Here is a 26,579-nt window from a genome sequence, read left to right as displayed (position 1 = left end):
ATGCTTAGAGGAAAACAACTTGCCCCTAACTGTTAAGAGAAACTCTGCCAGTTCTAGAACTAATAGTTACTAAAACTGTTTAGAATTAGATCACCTTGTTTAACAGATTTCCACTCACCTCTCCTCACCCCACACCCCTCCAAGTCAGAGCAAGACCTCAGAGCCAACAGCATGGGAAGGGAAGTTCAGAGTGACTTTAGTTTGTGATCTTATTCTTCTACTTCTGGATAACTCCATTCCATCTCCTTACTAATGACTAAAAGCAGGCTTTCTGAGGAAGATGATTTTGCAAGTTCTATGAGCTTTAATTTACAGCCTTGGCAGTCACTTTTGAGTTACCAAATGTGTTCACAAATCCAAATAAAACAGGTTTCACAAATTGTCAAACATCAGCTTTTGGTTAGGTGGGTGAAATTCGCCACATCTGTAATCACTTTCAAATTGTTTCAGTTTGAGGTTAGATTTATTAACAGTTGGCAAACAGAGTTGCCTGATTTTTTTACTCCTAAATAGACAGTGAATTGAGAAATGTGATAAAATGGAACTCCTCAGCCAGAGCAACGTTATATATTTACTGATAGGACCTCATAAAGTTTTCCACAGCATAAGCATATTTAGATAACTAATGAAATTTAATCATTTTCCTAAATATGTGCTCTAAGACAATATGGTTTATGACATTTATTTAAAAATCAACATTCAATTTCTTTATCTTCACTTTTTTATGAAAATGTTTATTATCCTTCAATTTAAGGTCTAATGTTGAGAAGTTAATTTGAACCTGAGAACAAAAATCTAAAATATTATTTGTAAATATATACATAGAAAGTTCTAGATTTAGGCTGGGCGTGGTAGCCCACACCTGTAATCCCAGCAATCTGGGAGGCCAAGGCGGAAGGATCACTCCAGGCTGGCACATGCCTGTAATCACAGCTCCTCAGGAGGCTGAGGCACAAGAATTGCCTGAAACCAAGAGGCAGAGGTTGCAGTGAGCTGAGATCGTGCCACTGCACTCCAGTCTGGGAGACGGAGCAAGACTCTGACTCAAAAAAAAAAAAAAAGAAGTTCTACATTTAAACACACAGGAGCAGAAATCATACTAGTGACATCAATATTCCTGCCCTGCATTTGTTGCTACTGGGAGCTGATCAATAAATTTCCCCTTTTCAATGTAATGGGCAATCATGTCTAAGCAAACTTAGTGGCAGCCTTGTGTTCTTCCAGCTGGGTTTTACAATTCACTAGTGTTGAGGCTAAAATTCAAAGTAGAGTCCTACTTTGCCAGTACAGTTGTTCTTTGGTTATATGGGGGACTGGTTCTAGCCTCCACCGCCCCACGCCGCAGATACTAAAATCCATGGATGCTCCAGACCCTGATATAAAATGGAATAATTTTTGCATATAACCTACACACATCCTCCTACATACTTTAAATCATTTCTAGAAATAATTTCCTATAATACCTAATACAGTGTAAATATAGTTATAATACAAATAATACAGTATAACATTATATATACTTTTTCCCCCCAAATATTTTGCATCTGTGGTTGGTTGACTCCTGGGATGCAGAAGCCATGGATACAGAGGGCCAATTATATTATGAATTGTCTTTTAGCCAACAGCTAATAACAATTTAATTTTATATTTTACATTACTGGGATTGATGAGAAGAAATGTCTAACAAAATCCTCACAGCTCTAAAATGATTGGCTGCTTTTGTAATATCTCCTCTTAACTTGGAAATGGAAAATGACTTCTTAGAACTAGGATTACCTGTGAAGCATATGTAAAGATATTACAAGTTGAGGTTCATTAGTAGTCTGAGAACGGATGAGTTTGCTCTTCGTTTGTGCAGCAACAAGAGTGCCATCAGACAAGGAAAAACGATAGATTTGACTGAATGCCAATCCTTGTCTCAGTACTGCAGGCAAGCAACGAAACAGAAGGCATGTTTAGAAAAAAAAATTGAGGGGTCGGGAGGACAAGACATAATAAGAGTAATCAACTTCATTAAGTTTCATAATAGTTTCCCACCAGCATGTTAAAGGGTTATAAGTAATACTTTATGAGATTAAAACATAACATTTTAAAAGCACATTTACTTTTCACTCAAAATACCAGTAACCTCAATTATCTGTTTTTCTTATGAAAAGGAGTAAGAGCCTGAACCCTCAAACTGTGTTCTTAAAATCTTTATTATTATGGCAAAACAGTGTAAACCATTTAACAGCTCGAACAAGCTTTACAATGATTTACTTAAAATGGTAGAAAACAACACAATGTATAAACAGGGTACCTCTTACGTATAAAATATGACTTTAATTTCCTTGTAAAACTAATACAAATATGAAAATAAAATTTATGACATTTAATATGTTCTCTGAATATTCATCTAGAAGTTACGTACTGTTCAATCCATCATCTCACACACTACTCTCCCCCAGTCCCGTTTCTCACTGTGTAAGAAGTATTATTTACGTGGTTAGGACAACAGGAAGTAAAAGATAATCAGAAGAATCTATTCAGAGAAAAAAAAGCTAAACAAAACCGAAACAATAAAAGTGCAAATCTTAGCGACACTGGAATTGGTTTAACTTTTAGATAAGGGGTCAAGTGTTTCCATTTTCAAGACAATAACAAAATATAACACAAATCAACTAGGTTAATATACTTTCTCTTAAAATAATTGAGATTTATCTTTTAAAGCTACTATGTTTTAGAACTGTCTTATACCACCTATTAAAAAAGAACATTTCAATTCAGTTTAAAAAAAAAAAGACATATAATTTAGTTCCTCTTAAACAATTTTAACAAGGCTACTATGTTGCTACCACATAATCCTCAGCACAAATTTTGTGGGTTGAATAGTTACCCCTAAAGCAACCATGTGTATTCACCATGCCACAAAATTGCCACAAGTGAGAGAGAGAGAGAGAGAGACGCTGACATATAATATGGATTCTAATTTCTTGGTAAAATTTCACTTTAAGCAATTTGTCTAATGACTCCTCTCTGCAGTTTCAGTTAGATACTACATTTAGGTTTCACTTTCCGCCATCAATTGTTGCACAATGTTAGTCTGAAGTGGCAGTACTGAAAACGAATTACTGAACATGTGAGTATCTTGCTTTGCACAATGTTTCTAAAAGATGACATAAATGTAATTTTTTATAGTAAGACTGATATTTCCAATGGCTTATAATTTCAGAATTTTACCTGACCTTGGCTGTGATCCCTAAAGATTTTCATTTCCTCTTGGTCTACATCCAACACCTCTGAAAAGTAGGTATCTGTGAGCACGCACCTGAACACATTTAGGAAGTGCCTCTACTTATCAACGCTTTGCAGTAGATTTCTATTCAATGTAACTTAACTGATCATCCCTGATCTTACCTATTTCAAAAGTTTGAAATGTCTATACGGGGTTTCCTTCTAGTGGGTCCCATCTGTTTAAATCTAGTGCAGTGCCTGGTTCATCTGTGTAAATCCTTTTGTAAGGAATCACGTTGTCAAAGAATTAAACTCAGGACCCAAGGATGCTGAACATGTTTGCTTATGCCAGTTTCTTAGTTTTTGTTATTACTATTCTTCCTATTTTAAACCAGATGTAATGAAATAGTAGGTTAAATATTGATTTCTGTCAATGTAGCATCATTATTTCCTTGTATTCTTTCAAACTTAAAGAAAAATGCTGGAAGACACAAGTTGTTGGATTATGCACTTATTTCTAAAAAAATAGGATGAATAGGATGAAAAGAATGAATAAGATGAGGAAAAAATAAGGGCATGGGAGAGACAAGGTCATTTATTAAGATTTTTGCTTTTTTATAAGTGATCTAAAAAGCATAAAGTTTAAACATACCAGCACTATTGGTAAAGTGCCAGATGCACGTTAGGTGGATGATGAGAAACTCAAACTCCATTTTCAATAACTAGTTACAAATTTTTTCTGCAAGGATGCGGACAACTGTTGAAGCTGAGTTACAAGCTGCACTGCACTGCACTGCATAAGCCCCTCACGTGCAGCATGGCCCAGCTGATAGTGCATGTGGAGCCCTGGCCAACCGCACTGCTGGGACACAGAGAGAAGGACAGTCTCCCTCCCCAAATTAGCACATACTAAGGCAAAAGAAGTTTTTTTTTTTTTTTTTTTTTTTTTGGGTTCCTACCTCTTTAACAGAAAACAACAATGCACTTGAGAAAAAGTGATTCTTTGGGAAGACCTTCGGAAGCAGCATGACAGTGACCAAAATAAGCTCAGATGGACGTCCTGCACTGACATTGAATGCTAGAGAGTCAATCATTTCATCTGCCTCAACCTCCTCGTCCCCTTGTCCAGAGTGAGAGACGTGATGTCCACATCACAGGCTTGCTGTGAGAGCCAGTGAGAGGAGGCAAAAGGGATAATGCCACACAAAGACCAGGTGCTCAATAAGGGCTGCTGTTATTACTAAAGTCTTGGGCTCAGTTCCAGCTGTCCTATTGCTTAAGTCTGTGAGCTGAGACAAGTCGTGTCAACTTTTGGGCCCTCTAGAAACACCTGGATAGTCTTTGTTGGTTACCACCTTGAAGAAGGGCTTGGGGTCCCACTGTTACCTCCACCAGGGGTTCATTCACTCTCCAAAATTCCACTTACTCTTATATTCAGATTCTAACTGAATCGTTAATATTTCTTTTAATTAGATGGTACATATAATCTTGTCATACATCTAGAAGCCCCTGGATCAAAGAAAATGATCTCTTTCTTCCTCCTTTTGCCTGCCTCTGTGACACTATCATCTCCTGTTCTACTTTCGTCACTCTTCTGTCCTACAGGTTCTCCTGTTAAATTTTCCTTCAGATGGCAACATCTGGGCCAGATGAGACAGCTCACGAGAACAGTCACCAGCTCTGTTCCCAAGGTGAACTCCAGGAATCATTGAGAGAAAGCTCCCACAGGAAGCAATAATTTAAGAAAAATCATTTAGAGATGCTTACCTTCATGATGATGCCTCTTAGCATAGGACACAGATTCTCCTTCATGCTGCGCATGGAACTTCTGAATGCACCTTCTTACCAGGTCCTCCCAGCCTGGTTTCATGGCTGCTCTCATGGTGCTGGTATCCAGAGAAGTTATCTTGCCTATTAAGTAACAGCAGGCATTATATCTACGTGTTGATCTATTCTTTATGGAAATAATTTTTTTTTTTTTTTTTTTTTTTGAGACAGAGCCTCACTCTATTGTCCAGGCTGGAGTGCAGTGGTGCAATCTCAGCTCACTGCAACCTCCACTTCCTGGGTTCAGACGACTCTTGTGCGTCAGATGCCGAAGTAGCTGGGATTACAGGCGTGCACCACCACATTTGGCTAATTTTTGTATTTTTAATACAGATGAGGTTTTGCCACGTTGGCGAGGTTGGCTTTGAACTCCTGACCTCAAGTGATCCTCCTGCCTCAGCCTCCCAAAGTGTTGGGGTTACAGGTGTGAGCCACCATGCCCAGCCAGAAACAATTAAATTTTAACAAGATTTAAATGTATTTATTTAAACTAGGTAACATAAGTACATGGACCAAAAGGGTATACAGTGAGAGCCAGTGGCTCTCTCTCCGGTCCTCCAACTCCTTGACATTTCTACTGCAGCAGCAATTGCTAGTACTAGCATCCTTACAGTCTTCTAAATACAGTCCTTGCATTCCCAAATATGTAAGTATTCTAAAATGATTCCTTTGATCTTCTTTGGAGGGGAAATTTACCTTGGAGATCCTGGCGAGTAGTAAAACTTTCTGATGAGGGAAGAACTGGTCTTTCCTTCATGGGAACTCTTCTTGCCACACAAATCAAGCAGGACTGCAAATCTTAAACCACACATGTTTACATTTATCATATTGGGCTTTTCTAGTGATTCAAACAAACCCAAGTGTATTTATGACAGCACAGCCTGCCATAAAAAAAGCAGTTAAAGGAGACAGTGATGAAACACTATGTACCTGAGCTTCTTACTGGTTTTATTCTCCTCATGAAAGTGGCAGGTGGGTAAGGGAGATGGAGGGTGGCTGAGTAAGGACAGCTGGGGAGCAAAGGATAAACTGCCGAGGCCCCACGATACATGTGATGGAAATACATCCACTACACTAAAGCGTTAATAATCTGAAACCCTCTCTCCAGCAGTAGAAAAAAAAAATGAAATCCTTTCTTTTTAAATGGCTGATAGAAAACCAGGTTAATTTGTAATGAAGTACAAAAATGATGAAACTAAAATCTGATACTCTTGTTTTGTCAAGGATTTGCTTCTTGAGTTTTAGGGTTCAGGAAAACTAGGTACACCTTATGCCGAACTAAGTAAATTCTACAATGTCAATATGCAATTTAAAGCAAAGAATATAAACTGGGTCTAGACGCAGATTCAGAGAACGACTCCCACAATACCTAGAAAATGCAGCGTGCACCAGAACAGCTGCATTATAGTTCAGAATCTTGGCTGTGGACGGTTTCTCACACAGCCAATTCTAATCACTTATTCCTCACCTTGCTTCAACTGTTTTATGCATCAGGGTTCATTTCTGGAGGAAAGGGAAAAGTTTTATTCATCTTTGTAACATGCAGAGCACTCTGCATAGCTCTTTCAATTTAAAAAACACTGAACAAATGCTGCTGTCAAAAAACTTAAGTAATCCCTTCATGTCTTCTTTTATCACTGATTTATGATTGTTTACCTCTAAATTTGAGAATTTCTTGAATTTGACAAGGAGTTTATTATTTATCTTTGCTCCTGCTGCTACCCTATCTAAAATATCAGGCTGCCTCAATTTCCCCCTCCACAGGTATTCATGCTCTAAGGCGGAGGTCCTCTACAATCAGTACTTCACTAACTACTATAGGACCCCACACTGCCTCCTTGGACAGATTTTTTCTTTCTCAACTTTTACAGAAATTTTAGTATATAGTTTGTAACTTGGCTGTTCCTGAATTGCTCTATTGTAGTCTTCTAAAATTGTTTCATGTATTATTTCTTCAACAAGACTGAAATATCCAGTAATAGCTGGTATCACAAAATTAAAATGCAATTATAGTCCTCAACGAAATAACAACTAAATTTTTGGGCACTATGAGATAAACACCTTTCTAGCTACTGTATGAGTTATTAACTCATTTAATCCTCTTAACAGCTCTATGACACACGTAGTAGCATTATTTCCATTTTACAGACAAAAAGATCAAAGTACAAAGTTTAAGTAACTTGTCCAACGTCACACAAACCTTCGGCAAAGCCAGGATTAGAATCTGAGCATGTCATGGCTCAGAAACCCTGTGCTTATGCTATACTGTGTTAACTTAACATAGAACATAGTTTTAAATGTACAAAAAATGTTTATAAAGCACAAAGTAATAAATTAGCTCAGCTATTCCTTTTTTATATTGCCTTGGAATATTATCACAGATGGATAAATTAGCAGCACTTACTCTGTCGCATAAAACAGAATAAAATCATTTGACGTAGGCAAAAAACTTAATTTTGAAATACTATGTGTTTATTATCTTTAACAGCTCTAATATTTCCTTCTCAATAAAATTTAAATTTTAAAATAAGCATTAAATAACTAGCATTCAATGCCAACCACAGTTCAGCATATTCATTTAAACCTTATTACATTCCGATACTGGTATTGGTGACTTCACTTGATAATAAACTGATGCTCAGAAAGGCTAAGGATTCTGTCCAAAGTCCCAGAGCTGCGAGCAGCTGAATCAGGAGTTGGCCTGTCTGATTATGTAGCCGGGGATGTTTTCAGCCACAGGTGGTCCTCAGCTCTTTCCCTTCTGCTCCCCACGCACAATGCACTCTTCAACACTGCCTTGTATTAGAGCGACACTCAGCTGTGTGGACGGCTTGGCTAGTGGGCTCAGGAGGTGGACGCTACATCAGCACATCTTTATGGCAAACAGCCTCTTAAGCTTAGAGTCTAAAACCCCCTCCATTCCTCACTCCTGTCTCTATCCTCTCTTTAGTACCATTGTATTTTATCAATTCTGGGCCCAGCAGCCACGGATAGGCTACATGGATTCCATCAACCCCTTGAAAGTATATTTAAAATGTTGTTTTAACTGTGTGCATTTTTCTTTTTTCTTTTCTGAGATGGAGTCTTGCTCTGTCGCCCAGGCTGGAGTGCTGTGGCGCGATCTTGGCTCACTGCAACCTCCGCCTCGCAGGTTCAAGTGATTCTCCTGCCTCAGCCTCCTGAGTAGCTGGGACTACAGGCACATGCCAGCCACCACGCCCGGCTACTTTTTGTACTTTTAGTAGAGACGGGGTTTCACCACGTTGGCCAGGATGGTCTCAATCTCCTGACCTCGTGATCCACCCGCCTCAGTCTCCCAAAGTGCTGGGATTACAGGCGTGAGCCACCGTGCCAGGACAATTGTGCGTTTTTCTAGGGCTGTGGCATACAGCTTGCACTACATGTTCAAAGAGCCTAGGATCCCCTAAAAGTGTGATCACTAATACAGTTATACTAGTACAGTAGCCACTAACCACATATGGCTATTCAAATGCAAATTTAATAAAAATTAAAACTCCAGCCCCCTAGCTGCACTACTGACATTTCAAGTGCTCACCAGCCACACGTGGCTAGTGGCTGCCACACCAGACGCTGAAGATATGTCACTTCCACCACTGCAGATAATTCTGTTGGACAGTGCTGTTCTGAAGACTTAAAAATTTCCATCACAAAATAGTACAATTGAAAAGAACAAAGATACTGCCTCCTCACTTTTCTTTGGGTGACCACTAATTAAAGTGTGAAGGAAGTAGCACAGGAATAAATACACAGACACAGAAAACACCCTAGGGATTCTGTCCCACCTTCTCCTTCTTCTTTGATGGACTTTGGTTGAGAGACAGCGAAGCACTGCATAGTTTCGTATTTCTGATGAGCTTCCTGGTTATCATGACCCTCCTCTTCTGAATCAGGTAAAGGTTTTACCAGCATCCGACAATTGAAGGTATGGCTGTTCCGCCTCGGAGGTTCGCCGGACCAAGATCCCCCATTTACTGAGCAAGGCAAAGGTAATCCAGTTTTACAAAGAAACAAACATCAGATTCATTGCCTCTGAATTATTAAAATGATATAGGAAAAATATGATTATTTCATCTTTATGTACTACTTTTATACTTGTCTAAATACTTTCATAATCTAGAGGAGGAAAAATCTTTACCATTTTTACAACTTGGGAATATCTTGGGATTTTCTTTTTTTTTTTTTTTTTTTTGAGACGGAGTCTCGCTCTGTCGCCCAGGCTGGAGTGCAGTGGCGCGATCTCGGCTCACTGCAAGCTCCGCCTCCCGGGTTCGCGCGCCATTCTCCTGCCTCAGCCTCTCCGAGTAGCTGGGACTACAGGCGCCCGCCACCACGCCCGGCTAATTTTTTGTATTTTTAGTAGAGACGGGGTTTCACCGTGGTCTCAATCTCCTGACCTCGTGATCCGCCCGCCTCGGCCTCCCAAAGTTTTTTTTTTTTTTTTTTCCATTTTTTTTTTTTTCTTTTATTATACTTTCAAGTTCTGGGATACATGTGGAATCTTGGGATTTTCAAAACATTTTCTACACTACTTCTTTACCCTGACTCCTTTCCTTCAAGTCCAGTCCTGGATTATTTGTTACTAGAATACTACAGTTTTCTACTTTTGCATCTTCCTAACTGATTTCTTAGAAATTTAGTTCAATCTACTTGCATTCCAATTTTAGATAAGTTAGCCCTGCTCAAAATTCTGTGAGTGGCACCAAATGTAGTACACGTTAAATTCTTACAGAGGACTTAGACTTGATGTAGTCTGGAGGATGAAGTCCATTAACACAGACTCTCACTAACCAGCCCCACTGCACCCATCTAACGGGATCTTCCACATTCCCCTGCACAAGCCTCCCCATGCTCCACCATACTGGGCCCTCATGGATGTCCTTGCTCCTGCTGCCACCCTATCTGACATATCAGGCTGCCTCAGTTTCTCTCTCCATAGGTACTCATGCTCTAAGGCTGAGGTCCTCTACAATCAATACTTTACTAACTACTCCCCCGTACTGCCTCCTCGGGCAGATTTTTCTTTTCTCAAATTTTACAGAAATTTTAGTGTATAGTTTATAACTTTGTTTTTCCTAAGTTGTTCAGTGGTAGTCTTTCTAAATTGTTTCATGTACATTTCTTCAATAAGACTGAAAATCCTTGAAAATACAGTGCTAATGTCATTTCTTTTCAAGTTAACTACTTCAGACATCTATTTGAGTATTAAAACTAAAAAAAGTATATATTTAAGAAAGAGACAATGAAAGAGAGGAAAGACATCAATTATTTTTGAAATGCATTAGAGATAACAATGAAAGAAATAAAACAATGACTGATTTTGAGAATTAAAGGGTGTTTATGGATTTTACCAGGTTAACTTCCTCATTTGACACATAAAAAATCTGATATCCAAAGACATGTTCAACTACTAGAAAAGCTGGAATCAGAACTAATCCTAATTCTCGTTTTGGTGTTCTTTTCTATTTGATTCCTTATGCTTTATCTAAAAATACTGGGGACAGTAGGACAATAGAACAGGGGATCAAAAAAGGGTGAGTCATAAGAAAATTAAGAAGGACACGTAGGTGTTACAGTGAATCCAATGGCCCATGAATGGCCCAGTGAACCCAAAGAGCCCATGGTCACTGGGCTGTAGAATGAGAAAGGAAACAAACCCTCGAAAGGAAAAAGTTAGCTGTAAGAAATTATTTGAAAATTACAGAAAAACCCATAACTAGCTTTTTATGTCTTTGCAGACATTTGGGAAGTTTATTTCAGCATCAGCATTTTATTTTATTATTATTACTTTTTTGAGACAGAGTCTCTGTCACCAAGGCTGGAGTGCAGTGGCGTGATCTTGGCTCACTGCAATCTCCACCTCCTGGGCTCAAGGGATTCTCGTGCCTCAGCCTCTGGAGAAGCTGGGATTACAGGCACGAGCCACCACGCCCGGCTAATGTTTTGTATTTTTAGTGGAGGCAGGGTTTTTTCCATGTTGGCCAGGCTGGTCTTGAACTCCTGACCTCAAGCGATCCACCAGCCTTGGCCTCCCAAAGTGGTGGGATTACACGGGTGAGCCACTGAGCCCAGCCAGTATCAGCATTTTAAAAAGCTTATTTACAAAATAAAGACTACATAGAGTAGTCAACTGAAGAGAAAGAGTTCTTATTAAGTCAGATTAATAAGTTGAAAGTTAAAAGGATACAATATACAGTAAGGCAAAGAGCTCTTTAGACAAGTGAATTAATAATAGTGAATTAATAAGTAGAGGTCTTTTAAGGAAGTCATAAAACTACTGAAGAGATCTGAAAGTATTAGTTACTTGAAATAAGAAATCCCATTTTCTTAATTTACTAGAGAATATAATAAAGGAATCCTACACAAGTATTCATACATTTTGTATTACTGTTGTAGTCACTTTGAACAAAGAATTATCACAGAAAGGAAAAGCTAGCCCGAATGAAATTTGAAAAGGACCTTTTCCTACTTATTGTAACAATAAGACCAGCTAGTATAAACAATCTTAAGAACAGAAATACTTGCCAACTCAGGATTTGACCTTATTTTGCACTTCTTTCAATCCGTGAAGATGTTCTTAGCATCATCAGTTTGAGAATATTAAAAAAAGAATCACTTAGTGAGTGGGAACAGCAGTACTCTAGAGCGGCAGCTAAGGTGGGCCCACGCTGTGAATCACCCACTGCACAGTGTGTCCTTAATCATCACGTACTCGGACGACATCTCCAAAATAAGATGAAGTCAGGAAATTCGAGACAGGGAGAGTGGGCTAAGGCAGCGGCATCTGGTGATCACACCTACAGGGCCCACCGGAGAGTCTGCGAGACGGAAGAGCCCATTGAGGGCTTGGGCTACAGCATCTGAACCTCTCCATCTGCCACTTGTTCCTTAACATTTTATTTTTAGAATGTGTATACACCTATAATACGCTTCATGTGCAGGACTCAAAATACCTTGAATCTCAAACTTCTCATGACCTTTGACTTTTCAGATGGTCATGGAGAAAATGGACAAAACAAAGTTGGCTAGCATGGAACAGGGTGAGGCAATGTGTCACCTTAAATAACAATCTCTGCATTATAGCACAAAGGATAGATGCTCAAGGGGATGGATACCCCATCTCCATGATGTGATTATTTCATACTGCATGTCTGTATCAAAACACCTCATGTACCCCATAAATATATACACCTACTATGTACCCACAAAAATAAAAATTAAAAAAACACAACAATCTTAATGAAAATAGTTGCCATATAAGTACTTTCCATCTGAATCATTTTCATGAATCTGAATCAATTTCTGTTCATTTATCATGAGGTAATTACTGCCAAGCAAAATAATAATAATAATAATCATCATCATCATCATCATCACTTCTTGGCCTTTTGGCTAAGAAACAATGATTTTCACATACATTAAATATAGGATGGAAAATGATCACTAATTTGAGATCAGTATCTGAAGATGCCCCCTTTTCCATGACTTTCAAGCTTAAACACACAAGCATCTGTAAAAAACTACCCAGTCACTCTCATCCCCATCTGATATAATATAGTTTTATTTGATCCACTTCAACCAAGACACTGTGTGTATGAGGCGGGGCAAGTGGGGGTGAGGGGAGGTAGGGAGGGAGACCCAGCAGACAGTCATTTACCTATAGACTTTGGCAGCAGGTTTTTGACAAATTCCGTGTGGTCCCCAACATGCAAGATGCTATATACACTTTTGTTCATCAGCTCTTCTTGGTTATACCTTAGATACTGTGTCACATTCTCTGACACAAACACAACGTTGCCTTCCAGGTTCACTACAAAGAAGAACCCATCAAGGGCCTAGGGGACAAAGTACAAATTGTGTTAGAAAGGATGCAACATAACATCACACGCAATTGTTAAGAAGGGAATGATCCCTTTAAAGGAAACACAATTCACACATGGATAGAAAAGAGATCTTTCTCAGCCCTCTCCCAGTTTTCAGGAACAATTAACACATTTTCTCTTGGTGAAATAGAAATCATTCCATCTTAGTAAGTGGGAGAGAGAGCCTAGATTAGGGTTTCTTGTCACAAACTGAACGACCAACACTAACTCCGTTAATTTATCAGGAGATAATTACTGTGAAGTAAAGTGTACAGACATCTGTATTTTCAAAATGAGACTGACATACTCCACCGGGCCAAGAACAACTTTTATGTCACCAACCTAATGCAAGGTAATTTTGATCTACAGTTTGTCATGTTATACAATGAGAGAATGGGGTCATTAAAAAAATTTTCCCCAGTTTAAGGATAATTACCAGGAAAACCTTCCCAGATTTTACCACCTAGCTGTCACGGATTATATGAAAAACATCACAGATAATTTCAGACCTTTAAAGAAACGTCAATCCTTTATTACCTGGTGTATATGGGAAATGGTCTCGGAAGTGTCTCTGATGTGATAAACTCACCTTCATGGGGACCTCAGCATTGCCCTGACCTTAGAAGGGCACTAATTATGCCAAATTATTCTATGTTACTTGTTCTCCAGATTAAGATTCAGGTTCCTAAATTACCCAAATAACAGTAGCATGCTTCCGGTAATGAGTTCACAGCCTCACTTTTTGTTGTCATCCCAATGGAGGTGAGGGAAGAAGATAAAGAATCTAGGATCATTTCAGGAAGTTGAGATAATAATAGTGGCTGTGGAGCATGTTCACTGTGCCTTACAAGTACCTCCTGGAAGGAATCTTTTATCTTTCCCAATTTATAGAGGAGGAAACAGGCTCAAAGAGGTTAAAGTCTCAGAACTAGTCAGTGGTAGTAGAGCTTGAATGTGAATCCAGAAGGATCCAATTCCAAAGCTCATGCTTTGATGACCATTCAGTAGTCCTCTACTCTAATATTCATTCACCCCTAATCTACTTCCTATCATGTTTACCTTGGTGATGGAAATGTTCGGGGTTTAGTGAGTTTATCCTGGTTACATTACCCCATTTTTCTCTTTTTGATTCTTGCTTATCAAAGCTCTGTTTTACGGCTCAGGTGAGTGATCAGGACTGAAAGCTTTACATTGATTCATCATACCTGGGACCAGGGCCATGGGGTCTAGTCAGTTTAGGCTGCTCAGTTTCTTTATGATATGTGTTTATCACAATTTTATCTTTTTTGGAGACAAGGTCTTGCTCTGCACCCAGCCTAGAGTACAGTGGCACAATCATAGCTCACTGCAGCCTTGAACTCCTGGGCTCAAGCTATTCTCCCACCTCAGCCTCCTGAGTAGCTAGGATCACAGATATGCACCACCACACCCAGATATTTTTTATTTTTTGACACGGTCTCACTCTGTTGCATAGGCTGGGGTGCAGTGGCATGATCATATCATGGCTCACCGCAGCCTTCACCTCCTGGGCCCAAGTGATCCTCCCACCTCAGCCTACCAAGTAGCTGGAACTACAGGCATGTACCATCACGCTTGACTAATTTTTTTATTTTTGTAATGATGGGGTCTCCCTATGTTGCCCAAGCTGGTCTTGAACTCCCAGGTCCAAGTGATCCTCCTTGTCTCAGCCTCACAAAGGGGTGAAATTACAGGCATGAGCCAGTGCGCCAGGCTTTTTAAATTTTCTGTAGAGAAAGGAACTCACTATGTTGCCCAGGCTGGTCTCAAACTCTCGGCCTCAAGTGATCCTCCCACCACTCTGTAATCCCAAAGTGCTGGGATCATAGGCATGAGCCACTACGCCCAGCATGTTTATTACTATTTTTAACATGAATGTCACATGTATATATACACATACAACAATGAATTTGGTGGATGGGGCCTAAAGTGTTTACTTTTTCCCTAGTTTGTTTTTTCCTTAAGTTATTAAACAGGCTCCTGTTTTATGAGCTATCTTTGAATCTATTTCATCTTTAATTCTATTTTAATCACAAAACTAAGTGCTCTCTCAAATTAGAACTCAAATTAGAATGTTTTTCTTAAAACATTCTATCAGGTTTTCTCAATTGTATGAACCACATGCAGGACAAAGCAAGACTACATGTAAATATGTAGCCTTTCATAATACATGGTACTAACCTTGAGAACTGTGTGCAAGTGTGTGCACTCAGGAAGTTAGGTGATAAGTTACATGCCCAGTGTCCCTTTTCAACTCACTGCTTTGGATACACCCTTTGATAGGGATTTTCATAATCATGTTACCTATGGTTCATTTTTAAAAGTACATGTTGCTTCCTATTGCTTATACCACAGTAAAAAGACTGACTTGAGGTATAATAAAATTGAAAGACGAAATTGTTTCATCTCATAAAGCTGTGTTTTTTTTAAGGCTCACTCTGATATGCTCTGATGAAAAATGCTGACATTTGGTTTTGTTGCCTAGCAGCCACTATGCTATGATGTAAGCATGAGTGTGCCTCTATACCTAGGAACAGCTCCATGAGAACATGTTCTCTCTGTTCAAGTGATTACACGTAAACAGGGACAAAAATTTAAATTAAAACCGTAAGTCACTACATTTAATAATAACCTAACACATTTAACACTCAAGTCCTGCTACACAGGTTCTTGATCAATGCACTAAATTCTCAGAAGACTATTTTGAATGACAAAAATGTTGGTTTGATTTTATGACATTAGGTCTACCGACATCTAGCAATCTGATTTCTACGATTAATGAACTCAGTCTCAAAGGGCTTGAGTCCCAGCTCTGTGGTTATTCCCAGCATTTCTATTTAGAAGTCTCAAAAGTCTTCCCAGGAGTTTCCACTCTAATGTTTCCCCCACCCCAAGATACGATGAATAAACACATGTATAGGGAAATTTCCCAATTGTAATAATTTAGTTAACATAATTTTCAAATTAGTTTTTAATTTGTAATTCAAACATTTTTCTAAAGGAAATTATCCACTCTCTTTCTTTTAATTCTAAATGGTCCACCTAGTTATAGTTTTCATAATCTGCTTCTAAGAACCCAGGGAGAAGTAGCACTCTCTGGCCTTCCATTGCCTTGTTGACTACGGAAAACTGGGTTAAGTGTGTTTTTGCTTTTCTCCTGGAAGGTGAGGCTGAATGTTTTCAAGCCAGTGATTCTAGAGGAGATAAGCAAGGGCCAACACTGGGACATTTAAAGCCTTTTGGCCAGCAGGTCCAGCCCCAGGAAATGAAGTTTGTCATTTCTAAATACAAAGACTGGGTCAGATGATCTTAGAGTCTTTATTGTGTGCCCCCTCCGCCCTGCCGTAAATTTTCATAGAATTAGATTTTCTAAAAATAAAAATCCCTTTAAGCATCAACTGAAAAAAAGAGATAAGGGGGACTATTGGTTATCTTTGTTTTAAAAATCCTAATTGTTGTCTGCTGCAGCAAGCTAGCTGATTCTACAATAGCAGTGCTGCAAAGCTTCTGGCCATGCAGTCTTTTCAACTCCATCGTATCATCAGCCAAGCAAATTATCCTGAGAACTGACATAATTTATGTCTCAGGGTTCCTCTGTTTCTTGTTATATATTCACTGACATTTTTTTTTCTCATCTTACCATAACCTACATCTTGAATTTTAATTTTGGAACAGGTACAGCAAAGCACTTGGCGTTTAGTACTAGTTAATAAAACAGAAAAACTGTACTTTACAAATTGTAGACATTAGCTGGTCATAAAGCTTCCTGAAGTTAATAAAGAACAGGTAGTTAAGACCAACCTTATGCTTCTCTTAAAAGTTCCTTTTGCCTATTATTTCAGTTTTCTTCCTTATGAGATAAATAAGCTAGTTTGAAACAGCATAAATAGAAAGCATAAAGCTCCTCCTTGGTCCTCATATTTTAACCTGTATGTATAGGCATTTGAACATGACATGTACAAAATGTAAGAATTTTGAGAACATTTCAAGCTAAAATACAACACAGAATTTAGTAGGACTTGTGAATACAGTTTCTCAAATAAATGCTCAACTGGCAATTACAACTTGTCAATGTCTACTCTAATCTAGTTAATTTAACTCTATGTTAATTTCAAACACACATATACTGGCAGCAGGAGCCAAAACATACATAGAGACACACAGGCATATCAGCAAGCTCAAGAGTTCCATAGTACTAGTACTAGTGTAGATTCTCCTTAAATTATATTCACCTGAAATTAAATGTAATACTGTGAAGATGAACAAGATTTTAAAATACAGCACTAAAATGAAGATGTGCTACCTCAAGCATCATAGGCCCCAGCGCATCCTTGTCGATGACACCCTGCCCTGTAGAGGATACATCTGACTTCTGCACTTCATCTATGTTGGCAGCTGCTGCTTTCTCTGCAATAAACATAAGTGTGAATTAAATGGCAGTGCTATTTCAAGGACAGAGTGACACAGAAATGTTTTTATTGTAATGATTTTTAAAAATCCCTAGTGGGATCAGATGCAGCTACAAAAGAGTTAGAGTACACCCCTGTTGCCCCTAAATGGGAGAAACTGCTGGAAGCAGAAGCCAGAACATTAACTTTTTACCTCTAGAACCTGTGGCTTGGATCCCCTTTCAGGCTGCTCAGAAAATGAGTTTTGAGGTTTCATGATAGTCCCCGACAGGCATTTTTTTCTAGATTATGAAACTGCTATATTCTTTGGCACAATTAATTTCTACTCAGGAGATTCCCCAAACTAGGATAAAGGAAGGTCTGTTGTTCAGAATTCGGTAGCATAATCACAGATAGATTTGCACACATTTGAAGAAGTAACAAGGACTCCTAAACTACTATGGCTGCCCCCATGAGACACTCTGCAATGTCTGCCTGGACTCTTACTGTTCCACTTCTGCTTACATTCCCATTTAAAGTGGCCAGGAAGATGTGGTCCCTGACTTGTTCAAAGTGCTTCTCCATCTAAGAGGTTAGAAGCACCCTTCCAGGCACTTGGGGAATTTCAATGGCTGCCCTTTGATCTAGCAAAAAGGCACGTAGTGTGTGCTCCTGGATGGAAACGTGCAAGGCAAATTTCAGGCTCATGAAGACAGGAAGGCCCTGGAAGACATTTCATCATAGAATGAGAATGTTTTGTGAAAAGCTCACCGAGGAAAAAGATGCACACTTATCAACATATGTGGTAAAGTAGTTATTTCAAGAACACTAAAAAAAGTTTACAGCATAACAGATACATATCAACAACTTGCTAGAAAACAACACAAAACGTGACAATTATTTGTACTTGAATAAATTATATCCTGTTTACACTGCATGTTATCATTGTAATTAAACGTAGAAACAGAAAACTGTAAATCAATTTAGCACTAAGAATTAACCTGCTTTCAGAACCTTAATAATTTTTGTCAAAAATATTTTATGCAGTATGTTGAAAATCTGTAAAGCCTAATTTATGGCTGGGAACCTAGAAAACAATTAGGAATTATGTGGGTCCTCCCAATCTTGCCATTCCCATGACAAAGCTTTCACAGAGGGGAAGATGACCTGTGCAGTTCAAGCTCAAACTCAGCCACTGAGAAGTAGGACTCCAAGCAAGTTGCTTCAATTTACCTGTCTTCCGTATATCATGGACTGAGCCAAAGTAAATGGGATGATATGTGAAACACTCTTTAAAAATACAAAGAAGTTTACAAATGTATCTTAATACTAGCATAACTGTATTGATTAGTTCTTCCTTGAGTTCCAAACGTAGTAATTTCTTTGCAGAGCTTATCATAAGCAGATTGTATCTGCTTTACCAACTCTAATAATTATATTCCTGATTCACCTCTGTAGATCGAAAAAATTGTGACTGCCTATAGGGATATGACTTGTCTGGTAGACTCCATAACTCAATATTGGCAGATTTGTCAGTCCTTGCTTCGTTACTGGCTTTGCTGTCTTCCCAAGCTCCTCACTGCTGGGTCCTGTACCTTTGTTCTGTCTGCAGGCTGGCTCTCATCCCAATTCCTCAGCCAGTCCCTTCTGAGGCAGCAAATATCTCAGGGTCTCCAGCCACAGGATTGGCTTGGCCAATTATTGCATGTGACCGCCCCACCCCCTTTTCCTGGAATCTTTTTCATTGCCAAATATACTCACAGTAAAATGAATGTGCACTGGGGCATACTTTTTAATTTTTTTGGCGGTTCACTCTGTAAGAATGTTGATTTCTCTTCAAGATCTGCTCACTTTTCTACCCAGCAGTACAGGAACAGGATTCGCACTGCTACCTGCTGCTTCATCTAATTTTCAAGGGCCATCTCGCTATGGGAGCTATGCTGGATTTCCCTTGAGCACCTCCACCCACACCACACTCTGTGGGGACTTCTTGGATGTGGACAGGGTGTGTACCTCCCTTAACAGTCCTTGTTGTAGAGGCCCCAGTGTGCCTCAGACCTAAGGATCCCTATGTTTCATGAATACTAAATCTCAAGGCCCATATAAAACAGGTCATAATTTATGTGGTCCTACTGCATTCTTACTTCTTTATTGTCTTCAGTGTTGCAGCAGTCCATGTGCAGGAGCAATGTGCTGACATCCCACAGACTGAGTGATCTGCAGCCCTTCTTCGCCTAACTATTCACAGGGGTTGCATTATCCCATCAGGGGTCACATTCTCCCATCTTTCAGTAGCAGCAGTGATTCTCAAAATGCAATGGTAAACATGAGAAGACAACCTCCCTGGAGGGGGGTCTATCAGAATGTGCAGTGGGAACACACAGACAGCTTGAAAGGTCTGCTTTGCTGAGATTCTGATACATCTTCCCTGGAGGATATCCCTATTCTCCTGCCTCCTACAGTGTGACACACACAGTCCACAAAAGAGTAGGCTACCCCACTTGAAGGTAAGCTTTTTGAACTGTGTCTGGATCCTCAATAGCACCGTCCCTATTTCAGATCAGGTTTTCACTGCATCTATGGGGGCTGACTGAGAGGCCAGACCCACCACCAGCACTTCCTCCCAGAAGCATGGGAGCAAGTAGGATCGAGGGTGTGTGGAAAGAGAAAGTAATTTTCCCCTTTTGCCTCACTGGACCTCCAGGGTACAGGAGGAGGATAGAATAGGTGGACAGGGTCAAGTAATATGGGAAAGGGTTTCCTAAAAACTGGTCTTAAATAACAATCTTATCTTGCTATAGTCAAGAAGTTTCAAGGCATCTCATATTCTCTCAGGATCCCAAGTCCTATTATTCTCTCAGGATCCAAGTCCTATTTTACTCTTTTTAAGAATGAATTTAGTTTAGGTTAATGTTGGGGGAGAGAGGGAGAGGAAACAACAGCTGCCCAATCACAAAGGCAACCCTGTGCCTATCGCTGATCACTAGAAAACATCAGGCTATTTGGCACATGAGATTCTGATATCACAATAGTAATGATTATTGTTTTCCATAGTATCTATACTAATGCTGTATTTTTTGGCAAAATAAATACAAAATGATGTTTGTGATAGTAACCCATTTCTAGGCCTCTTAAAGACAGTAAGTATGCCATGTGAGATGTTTATATTATCAGGGTATGATAATCTTTCTGAGGATCTGAATTCAGCCATCAACATTCTGTGTGATACAAAAACCTTACACTTAGATAACTCAATCAGACAGGTTCCTCAACACTGGGAAGTTTCATGCCTGGGTATTCTAAATTCTAGCAATGTGCTCAGGCAAAGAATTTTAGACTTTTGTCAGACGTTATGTAGAATCAGGATCTAATATGCACAGTATTTTATTTTTAGGAATTTATAGATCAGATATAATTTGGGGTAAGGGCCTACAATTTATATCGGGAGATGATTTAGATCTTACAAAACATGTGTTTGAGGAACAACTGGAGGAAAGCCTGGATAAAAATAATTATTATCCTGAAACATTATTTATAAATGCAAAACATGCTGTTTTATTCTTTAAAATATTCAACTGATAAATATTTAAGAGGAAGAAAGCAGTAGATAACACCAGTAATGGAGAATGAGTGGCCTATGTGAGCCCACATGAGGGAATGGAACAGTGACACTGGGATGGGCAGAGTAGCCTATGTCTGTGTGTCTGGTCTGTGGCCTGCACTGTCTGTGCAGGGGAAGCAAAGTGAAAAATCCTCGTCCGCTGAGGGCTCACCCTCTGTCCAGGAGGGCAAAACTATACAACCCAACCAAATGAGCACAACATAGGACTAAACAGCTAGCCCTCGGTTCAAAAAAGGGATGGAAAGGGCTGGACATAGCTGAAAGTATTTCACATTTGTTGTAACTGAATTGGATTCTGCAGGATATGCAAGTGGACAGCAAGAAAACAGGTGGGGACGGATGTGTGGCTGGCATCGGGCCACTACAAAATCTCAGCTTGGTTTGAAAGCCCATGGTAAGGAACACGGGCGAAACATTGATCTAAGCTGGAACTCTAGCAATCTCAGACAGAAAATAAAACAACAAAGGGGTTCACAAGATCAGTCTAAACTTATATTAGCGGAAATTGTGATTTGAAAGAAAATTCCAAATGAGTCTATAGGTTAATTGCAAGAGAAGCTTTAAAAAGTGTTGCAATATTTACACAAATGCTATTTATATATATTAAGAGAATGAGAAATTTTTATTCCTCATAAAGTAAGTAAATAAAAGAAAAAAGAGTAAAGAATTCAGAGCTTCTTACTCTTATTCTCACAAGAATGAAACATATGTATTTTCTAGTTAATTTGTCATCTATTCTTTAATTCTGTATTGAATTAGTGCTTTGACCATTTCTCAATATTAAAAAGAAAAAATCAATAATATGAAGTGATGGAAAACAGTCAGAAACATGGCTTTAAGTTTTAGGGTACATGTGCACAATGTGCAGGTTTTTTACATATGTATCCATGTGCCATGTTGGTGTGCTGCACCCATTAACTCGTCATTTAGCATTAGGTATATCTCCTAATGCTGTCCCGCCCCCCTCCCCCCTCCCCCCACCCCACAACAGTCCCCGGAGTGTGATGTTCCCCTTCCTGTGTCCATGTGTTCTCATTGTTCAATTCCCACCTATGAATGAGAACATGTAGTGTTTGGTTTTTTGTCCTTGCGATAGTTTACTGAGAATGATGGCTTCCAGTTTCATCCATGTCCCTACAAAGGACATGAACTCATTTTTCATGGCTGCATAGTATTCCATGGTGTATATGTGCCACATTTTCTTAATCCAGTCTATCGTTGTTGGACATTTGGGTTGGTTCCAAGTCTTTGCTATTGTGAATAGTGCCACGATAAACATACGTGTGCATGTGTCTTTATAGCAGCATGATTTATAATCCTTTGGGTATATACCCAGCAATGGGATGGCTGGGTCAAATGGCATTTCTAGTTCTAGATCCCTGAGGAATCGCCACACTGACTTCCACAATGGTTGAACTAGTTTACAGTCCCACCAACAGTGTAGAAGTGTTCCTATTTCTCCACATCCTCTCCAGCATCTGTTGTTTCCTAACTTTTTAATGATTGCCATTCTAACTGGTGTGAGATGGTATCTCATTGTGGTTTTGATTTGCATTTCTCTGATGGCCAGTGATGATGAGCATTTTTTCATGTGTTTTTTGGCTGCATAAATGTCTTCTTTTGAGAAGTGTCTGTTCATGTCCTTCGCCCACTTTAGTATAATAATAATAATAATAATAAAAAAAGAAGGATCTGATTCCCACCCACATGTTATTAGATGTGGTGAAGGAATGTTAAGTATGAGGAGACAAATTGACAACTATTAAAATTATCTCTGTATGCTGATTAGATCTCTAAATGCAAGAAAACTTTCCAGGGTTTATTTTTTTCAAGATAAATTGACATGAAGGCTTTCATACATATATCTCTTAAGTTCATTATAGCTATTCTAACATGATTGTCTGTATTGTGTGTGAGTTGCTGGTACTTGGAATCAGAATTAGCAGAAATAGCTATTATATCCAGAGCTCGCAGGGCACTAAGTCCTTTATGAAACGAAACTGCATATGATAGAAAGATAGCAAACTTTAGAACTACGTTTAAGTCTTCTGTTCTAATTTCGGGATGCCCCTCCTTTCTGGATAGTGTAATATTAAAACTTGTTTCTAAGGAGTGAGTTACCTCAGTACACAATCCAAAACAAAATGTGTTGATGGTTCTCAAGAACTATATCATGTCTGAGCATCCCCAAGAAACCTTCAGCGGATCTATTTGCCAAAAATGATTTCATAACAATACTCAGATGTTATTTGCTTTTTTCTTTTTTTTTTTCGAGACGGAGTCTCGCTCTGTCGCCCAGGCTGGAGTGCAGTGGCGCGATCTCGGCTCACTGCAAGCTCCGCCTCCCAGGTTCACGCCATTCTCCTGCCTCAGCCTCTCCGAGTAGCTGGGACTACAGGCGCCAGCCACCACACCCGGCTAATTTTTTTGTATTTTTAGTAGAGACGGGGTTTCACCGTGGTCTCGATCTCCTGACCTCGTGATCCGCCCGCCTCGGCCTCCCAAAGTGCTGGGATTACAAGCGTGAGCCACCGCGCCCAGCCTTCTGCTTTTTTCATTATGTTGCCATTTGCACTAATGATGCACTAATAATGCAAATGCAATGAAGGTAAAACGTGCACCACAGTAAAAATCAAAACACCACCAATGTACTAAAAGTCACTGAATTCACACACACAGACACACAAAGCCACACACACACACACCTCTAAAAACAAAATAAAAAATGAACAAAGTGAGTCAGCTTCCACTTTAAGGAAAATAGTCAACGGTATTGATTTTTAGCATTTAGAATTTTGAAAAATTTGTACTGGCCACCATGACATCGACAACTTCTCATTATTCAAAACTGTTTTATCTGATATTGATGATGTAATCAATATTAATATTTTATAATGAAATGGGTAAACACTATAACTTAGTGAATCAATATTTTTCAAATGACCAACACAATGTTAAAGGTATAAAATATTCATTCAAAGTACAAAAAATACCAATGAACTGTAACGGAATAAAGTGAGTATGAAATGTTTTTTGATGTGGTTTCAGATTCCACATTGAAATAAACTTTTAAGAAGTTAAAAAAAAAAATATGGCTTTACCAATGTAATCGGAATCTAAATTAAAGTGGCCCTAAATTTATGTTATTTGGGTACTTTTCATGAAGTAATTACTACCTCTGTTGAATGTTCAGTTGAACCTTGAAATTATACCGGAGGAGGAGGAAGAAGGGAGGAAGGGAGGGGGAAAAAGAAAAGGACTCTTTAGAGAGATACTATTATGTTAACCGGACGTATACTGGTATCTTGACAGAGCATTTCAGTAACGAGTATGCTATTTTTATGTACCAGATATAAATAAGCTTAAATCCTTAGATATTTATAGTTCTGTAAGTACAGCATTACTATACTAAAACACACTAATATTTTTAAATAAGGCAGTTTTCTCAGTGGTCACAAACTGTATTTACTTTTCTATATTTTGCATCCATTAACCATAAAAATATATTCTGTTACAAAAATATCCTTCAGTAAACTCAACAGTAGAAAGCTCGTCTCAGAGTTTCATATGATCAAAACCTTATGAAATCTCATTATTACAGATGGAACTCTTTTTAAATCAGAGAAAGAGATGATAAAATCAAATTTTCAGAGACTACTAGAATATTTCTTCTAAGCCCTGACTTCATTATTTATTCCTGCTACACTTTTACCATTAAAGTTATTCTTTTTATTTTATTTTTTATTTTTTATTTTTTTGGTAGAGACAGGGTTTCACTCTGTTGCCAAGGCTGGTCTTGGACTCCTGGGCTCAAGCAATCCTCTCGCCTTGGCCTCCCAAAGTGCTGGGATTACAGGCATGAACCACCATGCCCAGTCCCCACAGTTATTCTTTTTAGATAAAGACCATGACCTAAGAAAGTAACAATGAAAATAATAATTCTATCCTTGTCTTCCTCACTCGCAAAAGACTTAAAAAAATCATAAAATAGCTCTGATCTTTTTAGACCTGATCAGCAGGAAGTAGCTATGATCTTTTTAATAGCGCCCAGTTTTACAAATGCAAAACCCTGATTGGAGAGATCATCCAAGGATGCCTCTATAATCTTTCCTGACTCGTCTTTTCCTCCTGGGTGGCTGCTTGAACAGCAATCCCTCACAATCCCCTTCTCCATTTGCCCACGCTCCAGAAATCCAATACCAATTAATTAGATTTCCACTTTCAAAGCGAAGAACAAAACCCCATCTCTTCAGGGACCATGTTAAGATGAGTCATATCACAAACTGGGGAAAAATCATTAATATTATATTCCATAGGTTTTTTTGTAAGTAATTATTATTCATGCTTTCTCTTAGAACAAAAGAAAAGGTGAACAGGGAAGAATTTGATCCTAGAAATATAAGTGATTTGAAAATACAAGGAAAAAAATATTTATTTTTTGAAGCAGCTGTATTAAATTGCTCACTGGCATGTACAGGCATAAATCTGTTATTTATTTGTTTCTTTTTAGAGACAGCATCCCACTATGTTACCAGGCTGGAGTGCAGTGGCTATTCACAGGTGTGATCATCGTACACTACAACCTTGAACTCTTGGTCTTAAGCAGTCCTCTTGACTCAGCCTCCCAAGTAGCTGAGATTATTGGCAAATGCCACTGTGCTCAGCTCCAGGCATAAACTGAAAGTAAAATTCCAGTCTTCTGGTGAGAACAATAAATTAGAAACTGATCCTAGCAAAAAATTTATTTTTAAAAAAGTACAATTAAATATTTTTAAATTATCAAATGATGTTTTAAAAAAAGGCCTTTACATAATCTTCTGAAGTATCATTTATTAATTTTGGTAGCTTATTTAATCTCATAGTATTAGGTACTCTTAATTTTTTATTAGGCAACTGAACTGAGATTACGAATTCAGAGAGTCTTTCCACAAAGCATTACCAGAACAGAGTTCTCTCCCTTCACCGGGGTGGCAGTCATGCTCAAAGGACAGCCACATAATTGTTCTAACTCCAGCAGCAGTAGTGGCAACCACTACTGATTACTTAGAAACCTAAATGCTGTTAAATGTCTCCCATTATAGGGACAAGGTGACACTGTCATTACGGTAGAAGTTGATACTCTTGCTTTTTCCTTTTTTGGGGATCATCTGAAGAGGTTGTAGAAAACGCGCAGAAATTAGTCTATCTTTAAAAAGTCAGAATCCAGACAAATGTCACTCACTCTGTAATAATGCATCTACTGAGAGATAATCCACAGGGTATGTACACATATATAGAGACATTTTAAGACTGCCCATGTTTAGAGATCTTTGATGTGTAAAGACAATTAAGAATTTAGGTTATGTTTCTGTTTGGTCAAGCCTGAGGATAGTTGTTTTTACAGAAGCTGTATTATTTAAATTAGATAGAATCTTTGACTAAAATGGAATCTGATACTTTGTGTAGGTTTTGTAATTAATTCCTCTGCTTCAAAGTGAGTAAAATCACTCACTAGAAATCTACGAATTTTTCAGTAGACTGACGTCAAACACAAGTCTAATTACCTCCACGACAAATATGAAGATTCTAATGGGAAAACATCCACGATTTCTATCCTGCATTAAGGAACTGGATGTTTCAGGTGAAGTGACT

At 38.7% G+C, this 26,579-nt stretch overlaps 1 protein-coding gene across 9 annotated transcripts in view; it reads right to left on the bottom strand.

Annotated features, from left to right (window-relative positions):
- NCOA2 (nuclear receptor coactivator 2) overlaps positions 1–26,579 on the bottom strand; it is a 301,828-nt gene that overhangs the window by 48,246 nt on the left and 227,003 nt on the right. For all 9 annotated transcript variants that reach the window (XM_058444592.1, XM_032759594.2, XM_032759599.2 and 6 more), the window contains 6 exons: positions 17,242–17,345; positions 12,716–12,893; positions 8,844–9,032; positions 5,737–5,838; positions 4,981–5,124; positions 1,777–1,924 (listed from right to left, as the gene is read on the bottom strand). In XM_058444592.1, coding sequence (XP_058300575.1) covers positions 1,777–1,924; positions 4,981–5,124; positions 5,737–5,838; positions 8,844–9,032; positions 12,716–12,893; positions 17,242–17,345 — 865 coding nt within the window. The remainder of the gene's footprint in view (positions 1–1,776; positions 1,925–4,980; positions 5,125–5,736; positions 5,839–8,843; positions 9,033–12,715; positions 12,894–17,241; positions 17,346–26,579) is intronic.

The sequence above is a fragment of the Hylobates moloch genome, unplaced genomic scaffold (genome assembly GCF_009828535.3).
Source record: "Hylobates moloch isolate HMO894 unplaced genomic scaffold, HMol_V3 SCAFFOLD_9, whole genome shotgun sequence".
Classification (NCBI taxonomy): domain Eukaryota; kingdom Metazoa; phylum Chordata; class Mammalia; order Primates; family Hylobatidae; genus Hylobates; species Hylobates moloch.
This window is presented reverse-complemented; position numbering and strand designations above follow the sequence as displayed.